Source organism: Trachemys scripta, chromosome 1 (assembly GCF_013100865.1).
Source record: "Trachemys scripta elegans isolate TJP31775 chromosome 1, CAS_Tse_1.0, whole genome shotgun sequence".
Taxonomy (NCBI): domain Eukaryota; kingdom Metazoa; phylum Chordata; order Testudines; family Emydidae; genus Trachemys; species Trachemys scripta.
In genome coordinates this window covers 323,485,703-323,504,703 of record NC_048298.1, presented here as the reverse complement: position 1 = coordinate 323,504,703, position 19,001 = coordinate 323,485,703, and the positions used below count along the sequence as shown (strand labels likewise).

At 40.4% G+C, this 19,001-nt stretch overlaps 1 protein-coding gene across 3 annotated transcripts in view; it reads left to right on the top strand.

Moving 5' to 3' along the window:
* TMEM135 (transmembrane protein 135) overlaps positions 1–19,001 on the top strand; it is a 346,732-nt gene that overhangs the window by 304,248 nt on the left and 23,483 nt on the right. For all 3 annotated transcript variants that reach the window (XM_034758994.1, XM_034758995.1, XM_034758996.1), the window contains 2 exons: positions 15,362–15,403; positions 16,198–16,344. In XM_034758994.1, the coding sequence (XP_034614885.1) occupies positions 15,362–15,403; positions 16,198–16,344 (189 nt within the window). The remainder of the gene's footprint in view (positions 1–15,361; positions 15,404–16,197; positions 16,345–19,001) is intronic.

Here is a 19,001-nt window from a genome sequence, read left to right as displayed (position 1 = left end):
ATTTCTATTGTTTCGGTATATTACAAATAAGTTTTAAATAAGTATGAAGGTTTTATTGGTCCCCCAAATTGAACAGCAGATATCCACAAGGTTTAATTTTCCAGCTGTAACTCTGAATTGGAGGAATATTATTATAAATAGTTTGTTCTGCCATTCAGTTTAAATGAATTAACAAAGTGTTTAATGTTGTATACTCAGGAAATTGTTTCCTTTTATTATACTTGTCTAGGTTGTTGCTATGGCTTCTATTTGTGATTGTATTCCATAAGTGTTTAGTTCCTGTTAAAGTGCTGAGTCTGACTTTTCCTCATGTTTTTATTATTAAAAATCAAAATTGGGGAAATTACAATCTTTATGGTTCAGAAACCACATTTATGTAAGTTTTGGACTTGAAAGGAACAGAAGTTCGTCCAAGGGGACCCACTAGTTCCAGCTGTGCCTTTGTTCAAAGTCTTATGCTCCAAGACTGTGATGACACAAAAATATCTTTCAGAATTTGCAGTCATAGGCATTAATGTACATATCTTCATTATGGCACCTTCCACCAGTGCTAAAGCCAATTTAACTGTTTAAAAATAAAAATAAACCAGAGAGGGGGAAAATCTAATCTATGGTTCTCCAACCATTCAGTTCAGCAGACTTTTTTTCTAAGAGAAAGATCCGCTCATGTACAACTTCCCTTCCTAACATCCCAGTCTCATCCGTTCTTGTGTCTCAAACTCAATCCTTCAGAGAGTCTCCTGTTCACTGGTGGTCCATGGAGCACAGTTCAAGAACTTGATCTAATAATAACATTTTCAAAAATTACTTAGGCACTCAGGAACATAAGTTCAATATCTTCATTAAAGATCTAGAGGATGGTGTGGATTGCACCCTAGGCACGTTTGCAGATGACACTAAACTGGGAGGAGTGGTGGATACGCTGGAAGGTAGGGATAGGATACAGAGGGACCTAGACAAATGAGAGGATTGGGCCAAAAGAAATCTGATGAGGTTCAACAAGGACAAGTGCAGAGTTCTGAATTTAGGACGGAAGAATCCCATGGACTGCTACAGACTAGGGATCGAGTGGCTAGGCAGTAGTTCTGCAGAAAAGGACCTAGGGGTTACAGTGGACGAGAAGCTGGATATGAGTCAAGTGTGTGCCCTTGTTGCCAAGAAGGCTAACGGCATTTTGGGCTGTATAAGTAGGAGCATTGCCAGCAGATGGAGGGACGTGATCATTCCCCTCTATTCAACGTTGGTGAGGCCTCATCTGGAGTACTGTGTCCAGTTTTGGGCCCCACACTACAAGAAGGATGTGGAAAAATTGGAAAGAGTCCAGTGGAGGGCAACACAAATGATTAGGAGGCTCGAGCACATGACTTATGAAGAGAGCCTGAGGGAACTGGGATTATTTAGTCTGCAGAAGAGAAGAATGAGGGGGGATTTGATAGCTGCTTTCAACTACCTGAAAGGGGGTTCCAAAGAGGATGGATCTAGACTGTTCCCAGTGGTAGCAGATTACAGAACAAGGAGTAGTGGTCTCAAGTTGCAGTCGGGGAAGTTTAGGTTGGATATTAGGAAAAACTTTTTCACTAGGAGGGTGGTGAAGCACTGGAATGGGTTATCTAGGGAGGTGGTGGAATCTCCTTCCTTAGAGGTTTTTAAGGTCAGGCTTGACGATGCCCTGGCTGGGATGACTTAGTTGAGGATTGGTCCAGCTTTGAGCAGGGGGTTGGACTAGAGGACCTCTTGAGGTCCCTTCCAACCCTGATATTCTATGATTCTATGATTTTTTTAAAGTCAGTGGGTCTTAGGTATTTTGGAAAATGGCCCCCAATCATATCATAATAAGTAAACTACATTTCCTCTCTGTAAATTTATATACAGCATTTGAAGTGATAAGAAATACTCAGAGCAATGTGAAATGCGTGCTAACCTTCTTAAGCTATCTGACTGCTGCTTGATATGGTAGAAGTTTGGAACTGAAAAAGCTTACTACAGGAGTGCTGCTGGTATTTCATGGTAAATAATAGTGATGAAATGAAAGTGTTAAAACAAACCAATTATAGTTAGTGTAGAGATGAGATGGGATAAAAGGTTAGGATTTGATTTTAAAAAGACCATTAGTTTAACTTTTTTGTATTAGCATTTTATATTGGTATAAAGGAATGCCTAAACTTGGGTCTTATGTGTAATATTAGGAGCTGAATGGCAAGCATATGTGTAAAGTTCAGAACCACTAGTGTTTGTTCACTAAATACGAGACCTAAAAATAATCATCTCTATATGCAATGAAATCTTTTGATAAAACAGTAATATATATATATATATATACACACACACACACATATATATTACTATATATATAAATATATATTTATAGTATGTCCATCACTCTGGTTTCTGGTGCTAACAATTTAAAGTAAAATTCATGTTTAGGTCACAGAACTGGCATCTTCTGTACCTTTCTTTCTTAAGCGTTGCTAGAATATGTGGAATTTATCTCTGCTATATCAGTCATTCTTCTAATGTTATTGCAAGAAGGCTTTTGCAGGAAGGCATGTCTTACAGTTTCCTCTAAAGGTGATATGGTCTGTGTGTAAATATGTTCTGGAATGGAACTCCAAAGCTATACTACATAGCTCTGGTTTGACTGAAACGTGTGTGCTGTGAAATAAAATTATCAATATAGGAGCAGCAGATATAATTGTTAGTGCTTTAGGTCTATCAGAGCCATTTTTATGTACAGAAGAATCAGGTAAAACAACTTCTGTCTCTCCCTGTGTAATCACGGGTCAGATGGAGGTCAGTGAAAATGTGAATTCCAGAGGTGTGTCTATTGTCTTGCTAGGAGAGAAATGACTTGTCACTGGTAGAGAATGCTGTACTCCTGGACAAATACGTATGCTCTTGTATAAGCATATTAGATGGCAAAAGCAAAGTGCACCTTGTAAGTCACAAATGCAATACACACCCTCAGCACTGTTGTAAACTACTGTGAGTTCAAGTTCTCATACAGAACTTTGTGTTTCTTTGAAGGCTGTTTTTCTTTCCAGACACACTAAGAATTTTTAAGTGTATACGTCTGGGTGTCATTCAGAGTTGGTACTCGAGCAGTCCTCACACTTTTGCCAAGCAGAAAGAAAATGCTGCAGTAACTGAATTCAGATGTCAGTGGCTTGCCTTAAACTCAAGGGCTGAAATATTTCCTGTAAACTACTAATGGCTATGTAAAAGAGGCATTTGGAGATAGATAGATAGATAGATAGATAGATAGATAAATAGAAAAAAAATGCGCTTTTGATCACATGACTATCTTATGATGTGGACATTCATTATCTTGCTTTTATTTTCTTCTTCACCCCACCCCCACCTATTCTTTAGGGATTGATCCTGCAAAGTGCTGAGTCCTGATCGAGAAAATCACTTAAGTGTGTGCTTAACTTTGAGTAGTCCCATTCAAGTCAACCTGAGGAATCCAAGCAATTACATTTTTAGAAAAGCAATTCTAACAAGAATGTGACACTGAAATGAAAAGGAAAACTGTTTATACTGAAGTCAAGTTACAATTCTGGATTCAGAGTGGGGAATGCTATCGTCAAAACCTTATATTTGATTGCCAATCAAATATTCTGTTTTGTTGCCAAGATTTGATGTCCATTAATCCACTACTTACAATGGTCTAATTTTAAAAAGTGGGCTTTTTTGAGCAATATTACTAGTTCCAGCAGCGTTCATTTTAAGTCCATGGAATCCATCTCAAACTAGTAGAATCTTTCAAAAGCAGAAGAAATTTTAAGTGTGACCAACATTAACTGTGACCTCTGAAATGTTAAAGTGGAATAAGGCTGCACACGTTTAGAATGTGAGACAGTCAGTAATATGAGAGAGCATTAGGCCAGAGTTAAGTTACGAAGGTTTTGGTATAAAAAGCACAATTTGATAAACTTGGGGTGCATATTTTTTCTGTCTTTTAAAGATGGAAGTGTTAGAATGTATAACTGTGCTAAAAGTGGCATTGAGTCCTGGAGACTTTTCCCTTAACCTTTTATTTGCATATTTTTAAGGTTTTCGGTTTTGGGTGGGTGGAGCATTAAATATTGTTTTTCTGTGTGTTATATAAGAAATTGAGTGACCTTTTCTATATTATTGCCATCTTGAAATCCCGCTCATTTTGAAAGTGTTTGTATAGAAATGCTAAAAGTCTAAATACTAAGATGGGTAAACTTTAGTGCATGGTATTTAATGAGGATATTGATATAATAGGCATCCCAAAAACTTGGTAGAATGATGATAATCAATGGGACACAGTAATACTAGGGTATAAAATATATAGGAATGACCGAGTAGACCGTGCTGGTGGGGGAATGGCACTATATGTGAAAGAAATCATAGAGTCAAATATAGGAAAACATTTAAATGAATCAAACTGCACCATAGAATCTCTATGGCTAGAAATCCCATGCTTAAATAATAAGAATAGATCAGTAGGAATATACTACCAGTCCCCTGCCAGGATGGTGAAAAATGATTGTGAAATACTCAGGGAAATAAAATAGAAAATGCAATAACAACGGGGGAGTTCAGCTATGCCTATATTCCCTGGGTACATGTCACCTCAGCACAGGATGCAGAAATAAAGTTTCTAGACACCACTAATAACTGCTGCTTGGAGAAGCTAGTCCTAAATCCAACAAGGGGAGAGGCAATTCTTGATTTAGTCCTAAGTGGAGCGCAGAATCGTGTCCAAGAGGTGAATATTGCTGAACCGCTTGGTAATAGCATCCATAATATAATTAAATTTAACATCCTTATGTTGGGAAAGGGAAATTCCAAAGAAGCCCATCACAGTAGCATTTAACTTCAGAAAGGGGAACTACATAAAAATGAGGCCGCTGGTTAAACAGAAATTAAAAGAATGAAATGCCTGCAAGCTGCATGGAAACATCTTAAAAACACCATAATAGAGGCTCAAATTAAACATCTACCCCAAATTAAAAATAACAGTAAGAGGGCCCCAAAAATGCCACCATGGCTATAACAACAGAGTAAAAGAAACCGCTAGAGGCAAAAAAGCATCCTTTAAAAACCGGTAGTCGAATCCTACTGAGGAAAATAGAAAGGAGCATAAACTCTGTCAAGCCAAGTGTAAAAGTATATGTAACTTTAGCACCCTTGTGGCCAAGATGGAGTCTGCTACAGCTCCGGCCAGAAAAAGACACAGGCAGGAATGCAGCAGGGAAAGTCCTTTCCACTGCAGGGGCACCTGTTTCAAATCCCCCACAGTGAACACACACAGACACCGGAATAGTACGAGAAATATGTATTCACAGCGGGATGAATGGAGAAAAACAACAGAGTCTGAAAGGGCAGACACTGAGCAATGTGTCTGCACTAAGAGTTGGGAAGTTCTGGGCAAAGTTCCAGTCTGGTGGTGAGTCTTCGGTGCTCCTGGTCATCTTTGGTGTGGCACCAGTAAACTTTCCCCAACAAACCCCTCCGGTGCCCTCTTCTGCTGCTCTCTGCAAACCCACACAGAGTGACAACCTCCCCACCTAGCTAGCTATAGCCTCCCTCCTTATTCCTAAGGCAAAGTCACAAGCCCCAGTACTCCCAGCCCCATACAGCTCTGGGTAGCAGTGATACTGGGTCCAGCTCTGGTTTGGCCTTCTCGGGCAATTTCTCCCTGGCACGGTGCTCCTTCTGGCTCCTGTCCTGGGGTGTCCCCGCTCAGCTGCTCTGCACTGACTCTCCTGTCGACATAGCTTCTGCCTCCCGTTGAGGTGGAGTAATTATGTCGATGGGAAAGCGGTAGTGAAGACAAGCCCTAAGGAATTGTCCCAGACTGAGGTATCAATAGAGGAGGTCATTTTGCAATTCAAGCACAATTAAAAGACATTTCGATTTGATTTACAATATAAAACACACTCAGCATTTCTAAATTTCAGAAGGAATTTAATTGCGTAACTCTGGAGCAGTAACTAGAACTCAGATGTTTCTTATGGATATGCCAAATGTGAACACAATTATACTGCAGTCATGCTATATAACTACCTGCATCCATGTCCTTTTCATGTATGGAAGAAAAATGAAACAAGATTTCACTACAAAAGTGTTTTTTCTCCTGCTGATAATAGCCCACCTTAATTGATTACTCTCCTTATAGTTGGTATGGCAACACCCATTTTTTCATGTTCTCTGTGCATATATATCTTCCTACTGTATTTTCCACTGCATGCATCCAGTGAAGTAGGTTTTAGCCCATGAAAGCTTATGCTCAAATAAATTTGTTAGTCTCTAAGGTGCCACAAGTACTCTTCGTTCTTTTTGAAGATTTCCTTAGTTTGTTCTCTTCTTGCATTTGTACCCCAACTATGCTGCAATATTGACTGTTCTAAGTAAAATTGACAGTTTCAGATCATCTACTTTTGACATCAATGCAGTTAATTTTTTAATCTGAAATTTGAAATATATTTTTGAAAAGTTATGCCTTGTCCACATTATGGGGAAACCTGGAACAATATTCAAGATCTGTTGGTTTCAGAGCATGACTTCAGTTTTCGAATATATATATGTACTTTTTATTTATTTATTTGAAATGAGACTATATTACTGCAGTGTTTTTACATTTTCCTTTAAATCACCGAACTCTCCCTTTCCCCATAGGGTGATGCCAGCTAACATGACATAATTTACATTAAAAATAGTGGATTGGGAAACAAGGTTCTTTTGTTGATGCTATCTTTAATAATTTCCTTCATATTTTTTTCCCAGGACTGGTCTGAGTAGATAAGCCCTTTGGGCAAAGAAAAACTAAATGTATAGTTTACAACTTGAGAAAACTTTTAGGAGAAAAAAGGTTATAGTTTATAAAGCCTTTCTGTGTCATAAAATTGCCCTTGCAGATTTCCTTTCCAGGATCGTGGGTTGTGCCTTATGATCCCAAACCATTTTAAAGCAGTTCATTCTGAACATGGTTATAAAATGCTTGGCTCCTGTAACTGGGAATGGTTATTCTTTATGGCTGTACGAACAGTCTTGGAATAGTCTCCGTCACACTGGGAAGGATTGTCGCCTTTAGGGTTGCCAGCCCCCCAGGATTGTCCTGGAGTCTCCAGGAATTAAAGATTAATCTTTAATTAAAGATTATGTCATATGATGAAACCTCCAGGAATATGTCCAACCAAAATTGGCAATCCTGGGCACCTTCCATGGTAAATGGAGGTGAAGAAGGGTAAGGGAAGGAATTTGCTCACTGAGTTTCTTCTACATCATTCGGGGAAGGGGGAAGCTTCATCCCTCCCTCTGCTGTGGAATGAGTTGCAAGGCCCACCAACAAACCTCACATATCCCTCAGGATCCACAGAAGATCCTGGCATAGTCCATCTGCACAGAGGCACTGTGCAGCAGCTCTGGGAATGTGGTGCACCATACTGTCCAGCTCTGGAACCCAACCTTTTCCCTGTCGCCATGTCTGCGCCTAAACCTGCCTGACTGTGGGAAAGGTTAATAAAGCCCAGGGTATATTCCTATGCCGAACCAATCTCTATAGTGCCATTGGGCAAATGGTGTGCACCACACCAGCACTTCATGGCTGTGCTGCTGCAGTGCGCCTCTACAGAGGCAATGTACCCAGAGCACTTCAGCTTCTGGTAAACAACCTTCCCTGGAAGGTACATAAGAACGGCTATACCGGGTCAGACCAATGGTCCATTTATCCCAGTATCCTATCTTCCGACAGCGGCCAATGCCAGGTGCCCCAGAGGGAATGAACAGAACAGGTAATCATCAAGTGATCCATCCCCTGTCGCCCATTCCCAGATTCTGGCAAACAGGGATTGTGTCCTAGCCTCTGCCCATCCTGGCTAATAGCCATTGAGGGACCTATCCTCCATGAACTTATCTAGATCTTTTTTTAACCCTGTTATAGTCTTGGCCTTCACAACTCCTCTAGGAAAGAGTTCCACAGGTTGACTGTGCGTTGTGTGAAGAAATACTTCCTTTTGTTTGTATTAAACCTGCTGCCTATTAATTTCATTTGGTGACCTCTCGTTCTTGTGTTATGAGAAGGAGTAAATAATACTTCCTTATTTACTTTCTCCACACCAGTCATGATTTTTATAGGAAGCAATGTAAAAATGAAGGACGGGAATTTTTCACAGTCTTAGTAGGTGATAGGACATGGAGAAGGAGTTTGAAGGAAGCAAAGGCTTAGGTTTGATATTAGGGAAGAATTCTTTAATGTGAACAGCAGCTGGTGAGTGGAATATCTTACTTTCCCTCCCAGAGACTTTGATATGATGTCTGCTCAATGCTTGTAAGACTTATGTTACAATCTGACTTGTCATAAAATGGTGGTTGTCCAGCCAGGATTACAACAGCTCTACCTGGTTCTTTTTTGGGTAGCATAGATGCTTTCTATCGGTCATATGTATATCAAAGGTGCCTTTCTGCAGGGTACGTAAGCTTTGAGACGATATTCCCTTTGACAAGATATAATTTAATTAGAGAATTGTAGTTGTTATTAACAAGGCCAAAATGATAAAGAAAAAATAGATTATTCCAAAATTTTCTTAAAGCTGCCTAATTAGTAGAGATGGAGTAAAGAAATAGTGTTTGAGTCCAGGTGACATATATTACCTGCTGACTGAACATTAGATATGGTTCATCTTCAGGATAAGTGGCACTGAAATGTTGTAAACTGTTCTCAAAAGATTTGAGCCCCAAATGTCAAAACTTACACATTTTAACCTCTTGGGCCACATTTGGAAATGGATCAGGAAAATAGGCTTGTTATGGTTCTAGATTCCACACAGAATCAAAACCACAAGGGCAGGTTTTGATCCAGGGTTTCAAATCTGAACCCTTCCCTGCCCAAAAATTTGGGTTGTGAGTTCACATTTGAGGTTTGGTTTGGTTTGGTTTCCATCTCTAATGGTAAGACACTGGAGCAAATTCTTCTCTGACCCATGCTGGTGTAAATCTGGAGTAACTAACTCCATAGAAGTTAGTGGAGTCACTTTGTATTTACATTGGTGTAGCTGAGATGAATTTGGTTCTTGTTACAAAGCTCAGTTGTAGTGAAGGGTCAGTGCAGATTTAATAAAGCTTACGAACACTTGTTATTAGAAATCATGGCTTAACAGCTAAAAGACCTGCTCACACAGTGTGAAAAACACCAGAAAGAGCTATTAAAGTCTGCTTTGGCCTCAGCTTTATCTCCCCAGGCCTGATTGAGAGGCCAGAGAGAGAGGTTGGCTGTACCTTTGTCCATACTTCTCTGATATTTCATTTTGTACAGGATATTTATGGTAAAGATATTATTGGCTTGGAATGAATGGTTTTGAGATGTCATTTGATCCCATTGAGTAATATGTATCTCTTTCAGGTCTTATGGGAGAGTTAAACATTACTGTACATCACTTCCATATTTCAAAGCCATCAAATATACAAGCAGTTCTCAGATGGCTTGCAGTAGAACTAAACTTGGGTTAATAATACCTGTTTACATGCCCACCTCTTTGGGTCAAAATCATTATGGAGGTGGCCCAGACATCCATTATGTCCACTTGAGCTCCAATGTCTCATGGATCATATAGAAACCATTTTTCTCCAGAGCTATTAATTAAAAATCCACCCTTTCACTCCCAATCCATTTGATTCCGATAGGCAAAAAAATAATTGAGCTGGTGGGTGCAAGAGATATTGATAGGATAGGTTAAAAAAAAGAATTGTGGTATTGGGAGTGACAGGAGAAAGGAAAGAGAAACTATAGAGGAAGAGGTTAAAATACTAGTATCAAGGAAAGGAGAGAAAGAGGCTGCAAGTGAGTAGAGGGAGAGAGAAGGAAAAGAGGAGACAGACACAGAAAGCAACTCAGGAAAATGACACATTATATGTTTCAATGGGACATAGTGGAAAGAAGCAAGGAAAGGAAAGATGTTACAACAGAAGCAAGAGAGAGTGTAACCTGCATTTAAAGTGTATAAAATAGGAAGCTGATTGACAATGCATTACAAGAAGTACAGTTCACACTGAAGAGTGGACAACTTTTACTCCTTGAAATTGCAGGGGCTGTGGTTTGTGGGGCATGGCTTCATGGTGTGACAATTTGGGCATTTTCTCCCCTGGCTACTAGGCTTAGTCTTTGGACTGGTAGGTGACAACTACTTTATACGTTAATCCTTCTTAAACATATTCTGTCACAACCAGTAAATTGTTAGGCCATGGTACTTCTTCCTGCAAAAGAATGAGCTTAATTCCCAAAGAACACAGCCATAATGAAAATCAATGTAGGGAAAGTTGAATTTTCTAATTTACTTTTACCTTGAAGGATAACATAAGTAATTGTGATTTTTCAGTAAATGTGTCATATGTCACATTCTCCCGACAAGTACAGTGGGTGAAACGACAGTAATTAAACTCCTTTCCCCAGCTGACTTCTTGAGCAGAGCATGTCAGTTAATCACAGACGGTGAGCCTTTAGAAAGGTCTTAGCAAGGAATGCCAATAAAAGAAATTGAAAATATAATAGCTGGCTTTTAGCCCTACAGCTTGGTGAGGAGACCTCTTCCCTTCCCTTCCCCACAAACTGGTTAGAAATTAAGCGTGCCTCTCTCAACAAAATTAGAGTTGGTTCAAGACTTGACTGTTAAGTCTGGCCGAATTTTGCTTCCACACAGGAGAGCTGTGCTAGATTGTGTCAAGAGTTGCTCCCTTTAGGGGAAAGAGAGAGAGAGAGAGAGAGTGTGTGTGTGTGTGTGTGTGTGTGTCCTCAAGTTATATTTTTCTTCAACTGATATTTTGGATAACATGGGCCAGAGTCTCTCCTGTGCCAAGATCTGTTGGGCACAAGAAGTTGGAGGACCCCTAGACTGTTTATGGGGTTGTCACACTCACCCAACTGTAGCCCTGACATAAGTTAGAGTATCCTAAAGCTCCTGCTCCATTCCCTGTCTCTTCTGTCCTGCCCCTGTACTAGAAAGAAACAGTTGGCATAGGAGCTGGCTCATCTGGCTTTTCATGAGTGGAAAATTCCCCTCTGGAGGGAAAATTCTCAACCGGCCAGCTGCAGCCAGACTATGTGCCTTTCGTGCTGCTCAGGATGCCCAAAAGATACCAAACTGCGGGGTTGAGAATCTGGCCCAATGGACTTTTAGGGTTGTGAGAAAAGATACCATATGCTGCTTGTATTACTGTTAGCAGTTTAGAACATTGAAATGATTCATAGATTCCAAGGTCAGAGGGACCACTGTGATCATCTAGGCTGATTTCCTGTATAACACGGGTCATAGAACTTTACCAAGATAATTCCCAGAACATATCTTTTAGAAAAATACCCTGATTTAAAAATTGTCAGTGATGGAGAATCCACCACAACCTTTGGTAAATTGTTCCAATGGCAGTTACTCTCTCTGTTAAAAATTTATGCCTATTTTCCAGTCGGAATTTGTCTATCTTCAACTCCCAGCCATTGGATCATGTTATACCTTTCACTGCCAGATTGAAGAGCCCATGGTCAAATATTTGTTCCCCGTCTAGGTACTTATACACTGCAATCAAGTCACCCCTTAACCTTCATTTTAAACTAAATAAACCTGAGCTGTAAATAGAACTCCAAATAGAATATCTGTAATATTGCTTATACGCTAAGCCAGTGGTTCTCAACCAGGAGTCCGGGGCTGCAAACAGGTTTCAGGGGGTTTGCCAAGCAAGGGCCAATGTTAGACTCTCTGGGGTCCATGGGGCTGAAGCCCGGGGCCCTGAACCCTTCCACCTGGGACTGAAGTTGAAGCCTGAGCAACTTAGCTTCCTGGGGGCCCCTGTGGCATGGGGCCCCAGGCAGTTGCACTGCTTGCTACACCCTAATGCCAGTCCTTGCTTTTATATGCAGAAAACTAGTTGTTGTGGCTCAGGTGAGCCATAGAGTTTTTTATAGTATGTTGGGGGAGCCTCAGAAATAAAAAGGTTGAGAACCCCTGCATTAAGCCATATATGTAACTGGTGGTATATTTTGTTTGGAAAGTTTCACATGAATACAATGGTAAATAATAGTGATACCATAACTCTGATAATGACTGTCACACAAACTAATAACTAGGTGGGAATTAATTATCACAGATAGCTAATGAGGATAGGCATTATGAAAGGTTGTACAGAAATGTTTTTAATGTTTCCTAGGGTAATGGATACATTTTAAGTGTTTTGCATTTGAGTAACTTAGATGTCTGGTAGTGTTTTAAGATCAGTGCCGCATTTATTAATTGCTTTCTTTGAGGCCAGTTTAAAAGAAAATTACTAGTGAAACGATGTTGGTCAAGAATTTCCCCAGATCTGTCCCCGCTTGAATAACAGTTGATTAGGGACATCTACTGGTGTAATGATGTAATAATTGTTGCAGCATTTGCAAACAGAAGCTGCAAGACTGAGGCAAAATGACTTTTCAGTGTTGCACTGTAATTACTTTTCTGTTTGTAGAAAACTCTCGAAATGACTGTGTATTTAAACTTAAATTGCACATTTTATTTGTTTGTATTCTGAGCAAATAAGACTGCCACAAGAAACAATAAAATGAGAAACTAAGGCCCCAATTTTAGTTGATCGTCTACAAGCAGACTGTATGGAACTCCATGAAGTCAGTGGGGCTTCACACAGTCACCCACATACAGGATCAGGGCCTAACTCCGGATCCAGGAGTATGTGTTTTTTTTATTAGAGCTGGGTTTCAGGACTCCTGGGTTCCATTCCAAGCTGTACCCAGTGATTTGCTTTGTGATTTTGGGTGCAAGCCACCTAACTCTTTGCGTCTCGGATTATCTTTGTAAAACTGGTATAATTATTCTTACCTGCTGTTTCCCACAGGTGTGTTCTGAGTCTTTAAGTTTGTAAAACACTTTAAATCTTCAGCTAAAAGGCTCTATACATTAAAGGTTTTAGTATTAACGGGGTTTTTTATGCTCTGTAAGGTATCATGAACACCTGTGGTCCTATATAAAATATTATATTTTGGGACACCGCAGCTTTTACAACAGTAACTATATTTGGTTCTGCTTCCCTAATATTGGGTGTAATTATGCTTGCCCATTCATGAGAGCTTTGCACATAGTTGAGAATAAATCCCTTTAAATGTGTGTGTGAGTCCTTTCCTTTGTGAAGCAGAAGCATTTCCCAAGGGAACTTAGTGTTTTAACATCTCACCAAGAGCACATGCAGACGCCAGCATAAAGAAAGACTTGTTGATTTGTGAATTTCTTTCTTCAGCTAAATGTATCTAAACATTTTTGCTGACATTCTGTCATCTTGTGTTCAGGCTTGCTGGGATAAAGGGGAAAGACAGCACGAGAAGCCTTTTCCTCCTTATTAGCACATCCAAGAGCAGGAGGGCAACTGAATGATGGTCTGTGCGGGGTTGTATAACATGTATCCAGTGGTACATAGTCCCAGGGAAGCCTGATCAGTAATCCAAGCCACTTTCCCATACACATACTGCCATCAGCAACAGGCACTAAATGCTCTACACCTGCTCCTTTCTTGGAGTAGCAGTTACATGTCCTAGGGATGGTGGTGCCCCAAGCTTTCCTGAGGCATCTTGGCCTGTGTGCAGGGCCGGCACCAGGCGAGCAAGCTCGTGCTTGGGGCGGCAAATTCCGAGGGGCGGAATTCCGACCACCCTTTTTTTTTTCTTTTTCTTTTTGGTTTACCACTCCGGCCCCCCTGTAGGGGGCAGCGGCGTGAAGGAGGGGAGCACCCTGCAGCAAACTCAGCAGGGCAGCCCATGTCCTTCCCTCCCAGCAGACCGGAGCAGTGCAGAGCCCTCCCGGCAGGCGGCACAGTGGGAGGGGCCGCGTGGTGAGCGCCCCGCTGAAGCCCTGGCCGCCCCCCTTCTCTCTCTCCCCCCCACTCCCCCCCCCCCGCTAGACAGGGCGCGCACTCCGCTGCACATCTGCAGCACAGGGAGTCCCCCTGGCTCCGGCCCCCCTGCAGGGTTTTTTGTTTGTTTGTTTTTCCTGCTTTGCTGCTCCGGCCGCCCTGTGGGGTTTTTTTTTTGTTTTCTTCCTGCTTCCTCTGTGTGTGTGTGTGTGTGTGTGTGTGTGCTTTGCCACTCCGGCCGCCCTGCAGGTGGTTTTTTTTTTTTTTTTTTTCTTCACCGCTCCGGCCCCCTCGCAGTTTTTTTTTGCTTGGGGCGGCAAAAAAGCCAGAGCCAGCCCTGCCTGCGTGGGCAGCATGGCACAAGGACCTTCTGCTCAACCATTGCTACTCTCCCAGCCTTGGCAACTGGCTATCATAATGGCAGGATTTTATCTTTTGTTAGTATAAAATGTATTCTTTAACGGATGGAATAAAATAGCAGCTTTTTTATGTGTTATATATTCTGTCTGGAGTGCATTTTCATCATGATCTATTCCCCTCTGATTTACAGCCCTCTAAAAAGAAAAAAAATACAAATATCTAGAGTAAAAAGTGCTGCTCTTTGCTTCCCTAGCAGCAGGACACTCGTACGCCAATAGTCATCCAGGAAGAATCCGTAGCAGCTGCAGGCTCCAATTGCAGTCAACACACCCATTTCAGAAAACATCAAACTCCTGAAACTCCAGTTGCCAATTAAAACATCAAAGTATTAGAGCAAATCTTACACATTATACCACAATCAACATTAGCATTTACAAATCTAGGGCCCTTTCTTGCTACCCTAATTCACAAAAGTAGTCCCATACACTCATGGGGAAGGGCTGCAGAACCAGAGCAACTGCCATAAAATTGGCATGCTGTGATTTTAACAGTGGAAGTTTTTTTCCAGAGTAAGGAGTGCAGATTCAGCTCCCATATGAAAGAAGACACTGGCTCTCAAACTTAGAGTGTGTTTAAAAAAAAAAAAAAAAAGTGTGCAGAACACTTCTCATCCCTGTCAGTAGGTTTATGTTTTGTCAAGCTCGTTATGAACGTTTTTTGTAAAACTAGCAAGTCTGTGGCCACCTAAGAATTCACGTTGTTACTTCTGTAGACCACGGCCAATATTTGTCTCACGGTCACAGTAGGGGTAGAACCTAGATCTCTCTTCTTTGAAGATCTGCATATCCCTATCAGTTTTGATCAAAGAAGTTTTGATGCAGGAGGTTCTGGGTGTTTTCTGTCCACTGTCTCCCAAGAAATTCCCGAAGGCCATGGCGTGCTTCATGCTGAAAACTGTGTTGTCCCCGTTGACTATAAATTAGTTACACACTTATTTTCCTTTATTGGATTTTGTAACAATCAAATCATTATCCCCAAATTGTTGTTGTTCTTGGGCAGCTTTGCATCAATATTTTATCTCTGAGATTTTATTTTCATTGTATGCAGATTGTCACACAAAACCAAAAGCCTAATTTTTTTGTTTCAGGTGCAAAGATGGCTTGAAAGGATTTACATTCTCTGCACTTAAGTAAGTATCTAAAAAAACAAACCAGTAGTTTTAGCTCAAATTGACCGTTTTCTGGGAAACGTGTATACTAGAAGCTGCTTTATAGGAGGCCAGAATTTCCTTAAGAGAAACCGTACTGTTGTAAACCCTTCCTGTATTTTGAGACATACTGCATATTTCAAAGAGGCCATAATATAGAATTGTCAGGAAAGGAGAGTTTTCAAATGTGTGACTATTTTCCAAAAGGGGGATTACAATAAATGAATGCAGTGCTAATGCATGGGGGTAGGCGATGTGTGTGAGAGAAGGAGTGTTAAAAATTTCCTCTTCCAGAGACAGGAATCTAAATCCCAGCATTCTACTGGGAATAAGCAGAAATCCATTGCTACTGTGTCTTGTCCTGGGTCCTGTATGTTTGTTAATGGTGGTTTATATTTACAAAGCACTTTGGGAATACAGGAGTGGCTCCATTTTACAGGCACCGTAGGAGGCATATAGACACAGCATGTCTATATGCAACGCAGTGCATGTTTAAGTCTTGTGTATGTCATATTAGAAACCTGGGTTTTATTCCTAGCTCTGCCAGACATTTCCTTGTGCAACTTCTCTGATCCTGTGTTGCTTTTGGTAAAATGGGAATAATGACACTTGCCTGCCTCCTAAAGTTGGGATCTCAGGCCGTGCTCAAAAGAAGAACTGAAAGGTGCGGAAAATTATTAACACTACTCTGTGGAATCCACTTTTGAAGATTTTGTTTTTTGATTTGTTTTTAAAGTAAGAAATATAATTGCCTTGTGTTTTCCTTTTCCTACCAGGTTTATTGTAGGTAAAGAAGAAATTCCCACACATTCATTTTCACCAGAAGTAGCATTTTCAAAAATAGACAGAAAGATAAAGCACCGGGAAGAAGTATCGCGGCGAATGAACATAATTGCTCTAACAAAGAAACTTGTGGACAAAGTGTGAGTCCAAAAAAACCCAAAACAAAACAAAAACAAACCCAAGCCCTAATTGATTCCTTTTTATTTTACTCAGTTTCACATGTGCTCATTCCATTTTATATAACAGTGTTTCATGCTATTTTTAATTTGTATTCAAGAGATTTATATTTCTTTTATTGAGTAACAACAATAACAAAGTGGTGAGCTATATTAAAAACAAAGCAAAACAAAGAGAAACCTATTTATTAGCATTAGCTCATATTACTTAAGATATACAATTCACTAACTAGGTAATGTAAAAGCAAATAGTATATTTGTTTTAATTTTGGAGCGGTTAAGGTGATATTTAGTACCCAACTAAACACTTCAGTAGCATATAGAGCATATAGTGGCTGGGTACACTATGTCAAATACTTCACAGGGTTTGTGAGAGTGTATTGTTAGTTACAAGAAGAGACATGAAACCATAGCAAAACATTTACATGTTGCTGCTATTATGGTTATTAATGTTGTGGTTGTAGTCTAAATTCAGTGGGAGTTGGCACCTAATACTCTTAGATTGCTTTGAAGAATCTCAGATTTTCTTGTTATTAGGCACCCGCAATGTGCTTGATATAATTGTTTGAGGAATCCCTCTCTTCATTTTTTAGTGTTTATTTATAAACATGGCAGCTTTTTTGTACTTTGCTTTTAAATAGATTAGATTTAGTTAATCTGTTTTGTTGATTTCTGATAAAACTTTCCAACTTGCATGTAATTTTTTAGACTATGCAAATTACTGAGGGTAACATTTCAAAACAATTTTTCAAAACTGACCTAGGCATTTAGGAGAATAAGTCCCATTGAAAATCAGTGGAATGTAGACTGCTAAGTGCCTAAGCCACTTTTGAAAATGAGTCTTAGGGTAACATTTTCAAAAGTACCTAAGTCACTTAGGAGCCTAAGTCAAGGAGACTTAATTTTGTAAGTCTCTCAGGCACTTTTGTAAATTTGACCCTAAATGACTTTAACTTCAGTTGTAGATTTAATTATGATAACTGGAATAAAAATGAAATCAGTTCTAAATTATTGGACCCTTGATCAGAGTGCTTTGGTGAGCTCTGTGGGTTTTTTGCCCCTTCCCTTTAAGAATAGCTTAATGACTGACTACTGCTTCATAAATTCTAAGGCCAGAAGAGACCATTGGGAGCATTTAGTCTGACCACCTGTATTGCACAGGCCATAGAACTTCTCCAATATAATTCCTAGAGCGTATCCTATAGAAAAACAACCAGTTCTGATTTAAAAATTGTCAGTGATGGAGAATCCACTATCGCCCTTGGTAAATTGTTCCAATGGTTAATTACTCTCAGCGTTAAAAATGTGCGCCTTTTTTCCAATCTGAATTTATCTAGCTTCAATTTCTAGCCATTGGATCATGTTATACCTTTCTCTGCTAGATTGAAGAGCCCATTGTTAAATATTTGTTCCCCATCTTTGTATTTATAGACTGTAATCAAGTCACCCCTCTTTGTGAAGCTAAATAGATTGAGCTCCTTGAGTCTATCACTGTAAGACATGATTTCTAATCCTTTAATTCATTCCCATGGCTCTTCTCTGAACCCTCTCCAATTTATCAACATCCCTCTTGAATTGTGGGCACCAGAACTGGATGCAGTATTCCAGCAGCGGTTGCACCAGTGCCGAGTACAGAGGTAACATAACCTCTCTAATTCTACTCGAGATTCCACTGTTTATGCATCCCAGGATTGCATTAGCCCTTTTGGCCACAGTGTCATACTGGGAGCTCATATTCAGCTGATTATCCATCACGATCCCCAAATCTTTTTCAGGGTTACTACTTCCCAGGATAGAGTCCCCAACCCTGTAAATATGGCCTACGTTCTTTGTCCCTTTGATCCTTACCATAATACTAATTGCTACACGTGGTGCCAGACCTATATTGAATGACATATGGGGAACACGCCATTTTAAATTTTTGAAAGCAGGCACCGATAACTCGCCATCCATTATTCCAGAGAAATGGGCGGGTGTTTTTAAAACAAAACAAAATATTTGCCTGTCTCCATTTGTTTCTCTTTGCCTTCTAAATTGCTGTACTTGAACCACTGATCTTTCAAACTGGCCTTGGATAAGCACAGTTCTACCATTCACAAAGGAGTGCACTTTGGGCAGCATTGTGGCTCTTCTGCCCACGTGGAGGAACGTTCCAGGGGTGCTCTTAAAATCCTCACTGGTTTTCACCTACTGCTTCCTCATCCTATTGGAGGTGAAGTGCTCCAGGAGCAACCTTCAACTATCCCCACTTTGGCAGGGAAGTTCTGGGTCAGCTTCTAGTCCATCCTCTCATCTGCAGCAAAAAACGTTGGGAGACCCTTAAACCCCTTGTTTTCTCCCATAGACAAAGGTTTTGAAGTGGGGCAGCAAGGCTTCATCATCTACCTGTCCCTTCTTCATTTGGTAACATGGTTGACCTTCCATGTCCCAAATCCAGCATTACTGCAGTATAAGTCTACAGGTGGAGCACTAGCTAAATCTCCAGTGTAATACTTCTGGTGATGGTAAATCAAGCACAGCAGAAGCCTCCTTCCGGGCATCATTTATAGTGAACCCACACAAATAAGAGTAGGTGGGTTGAGCACTCTCAGCTCCTGTTTATTTACATGGGAGAGAAAGGT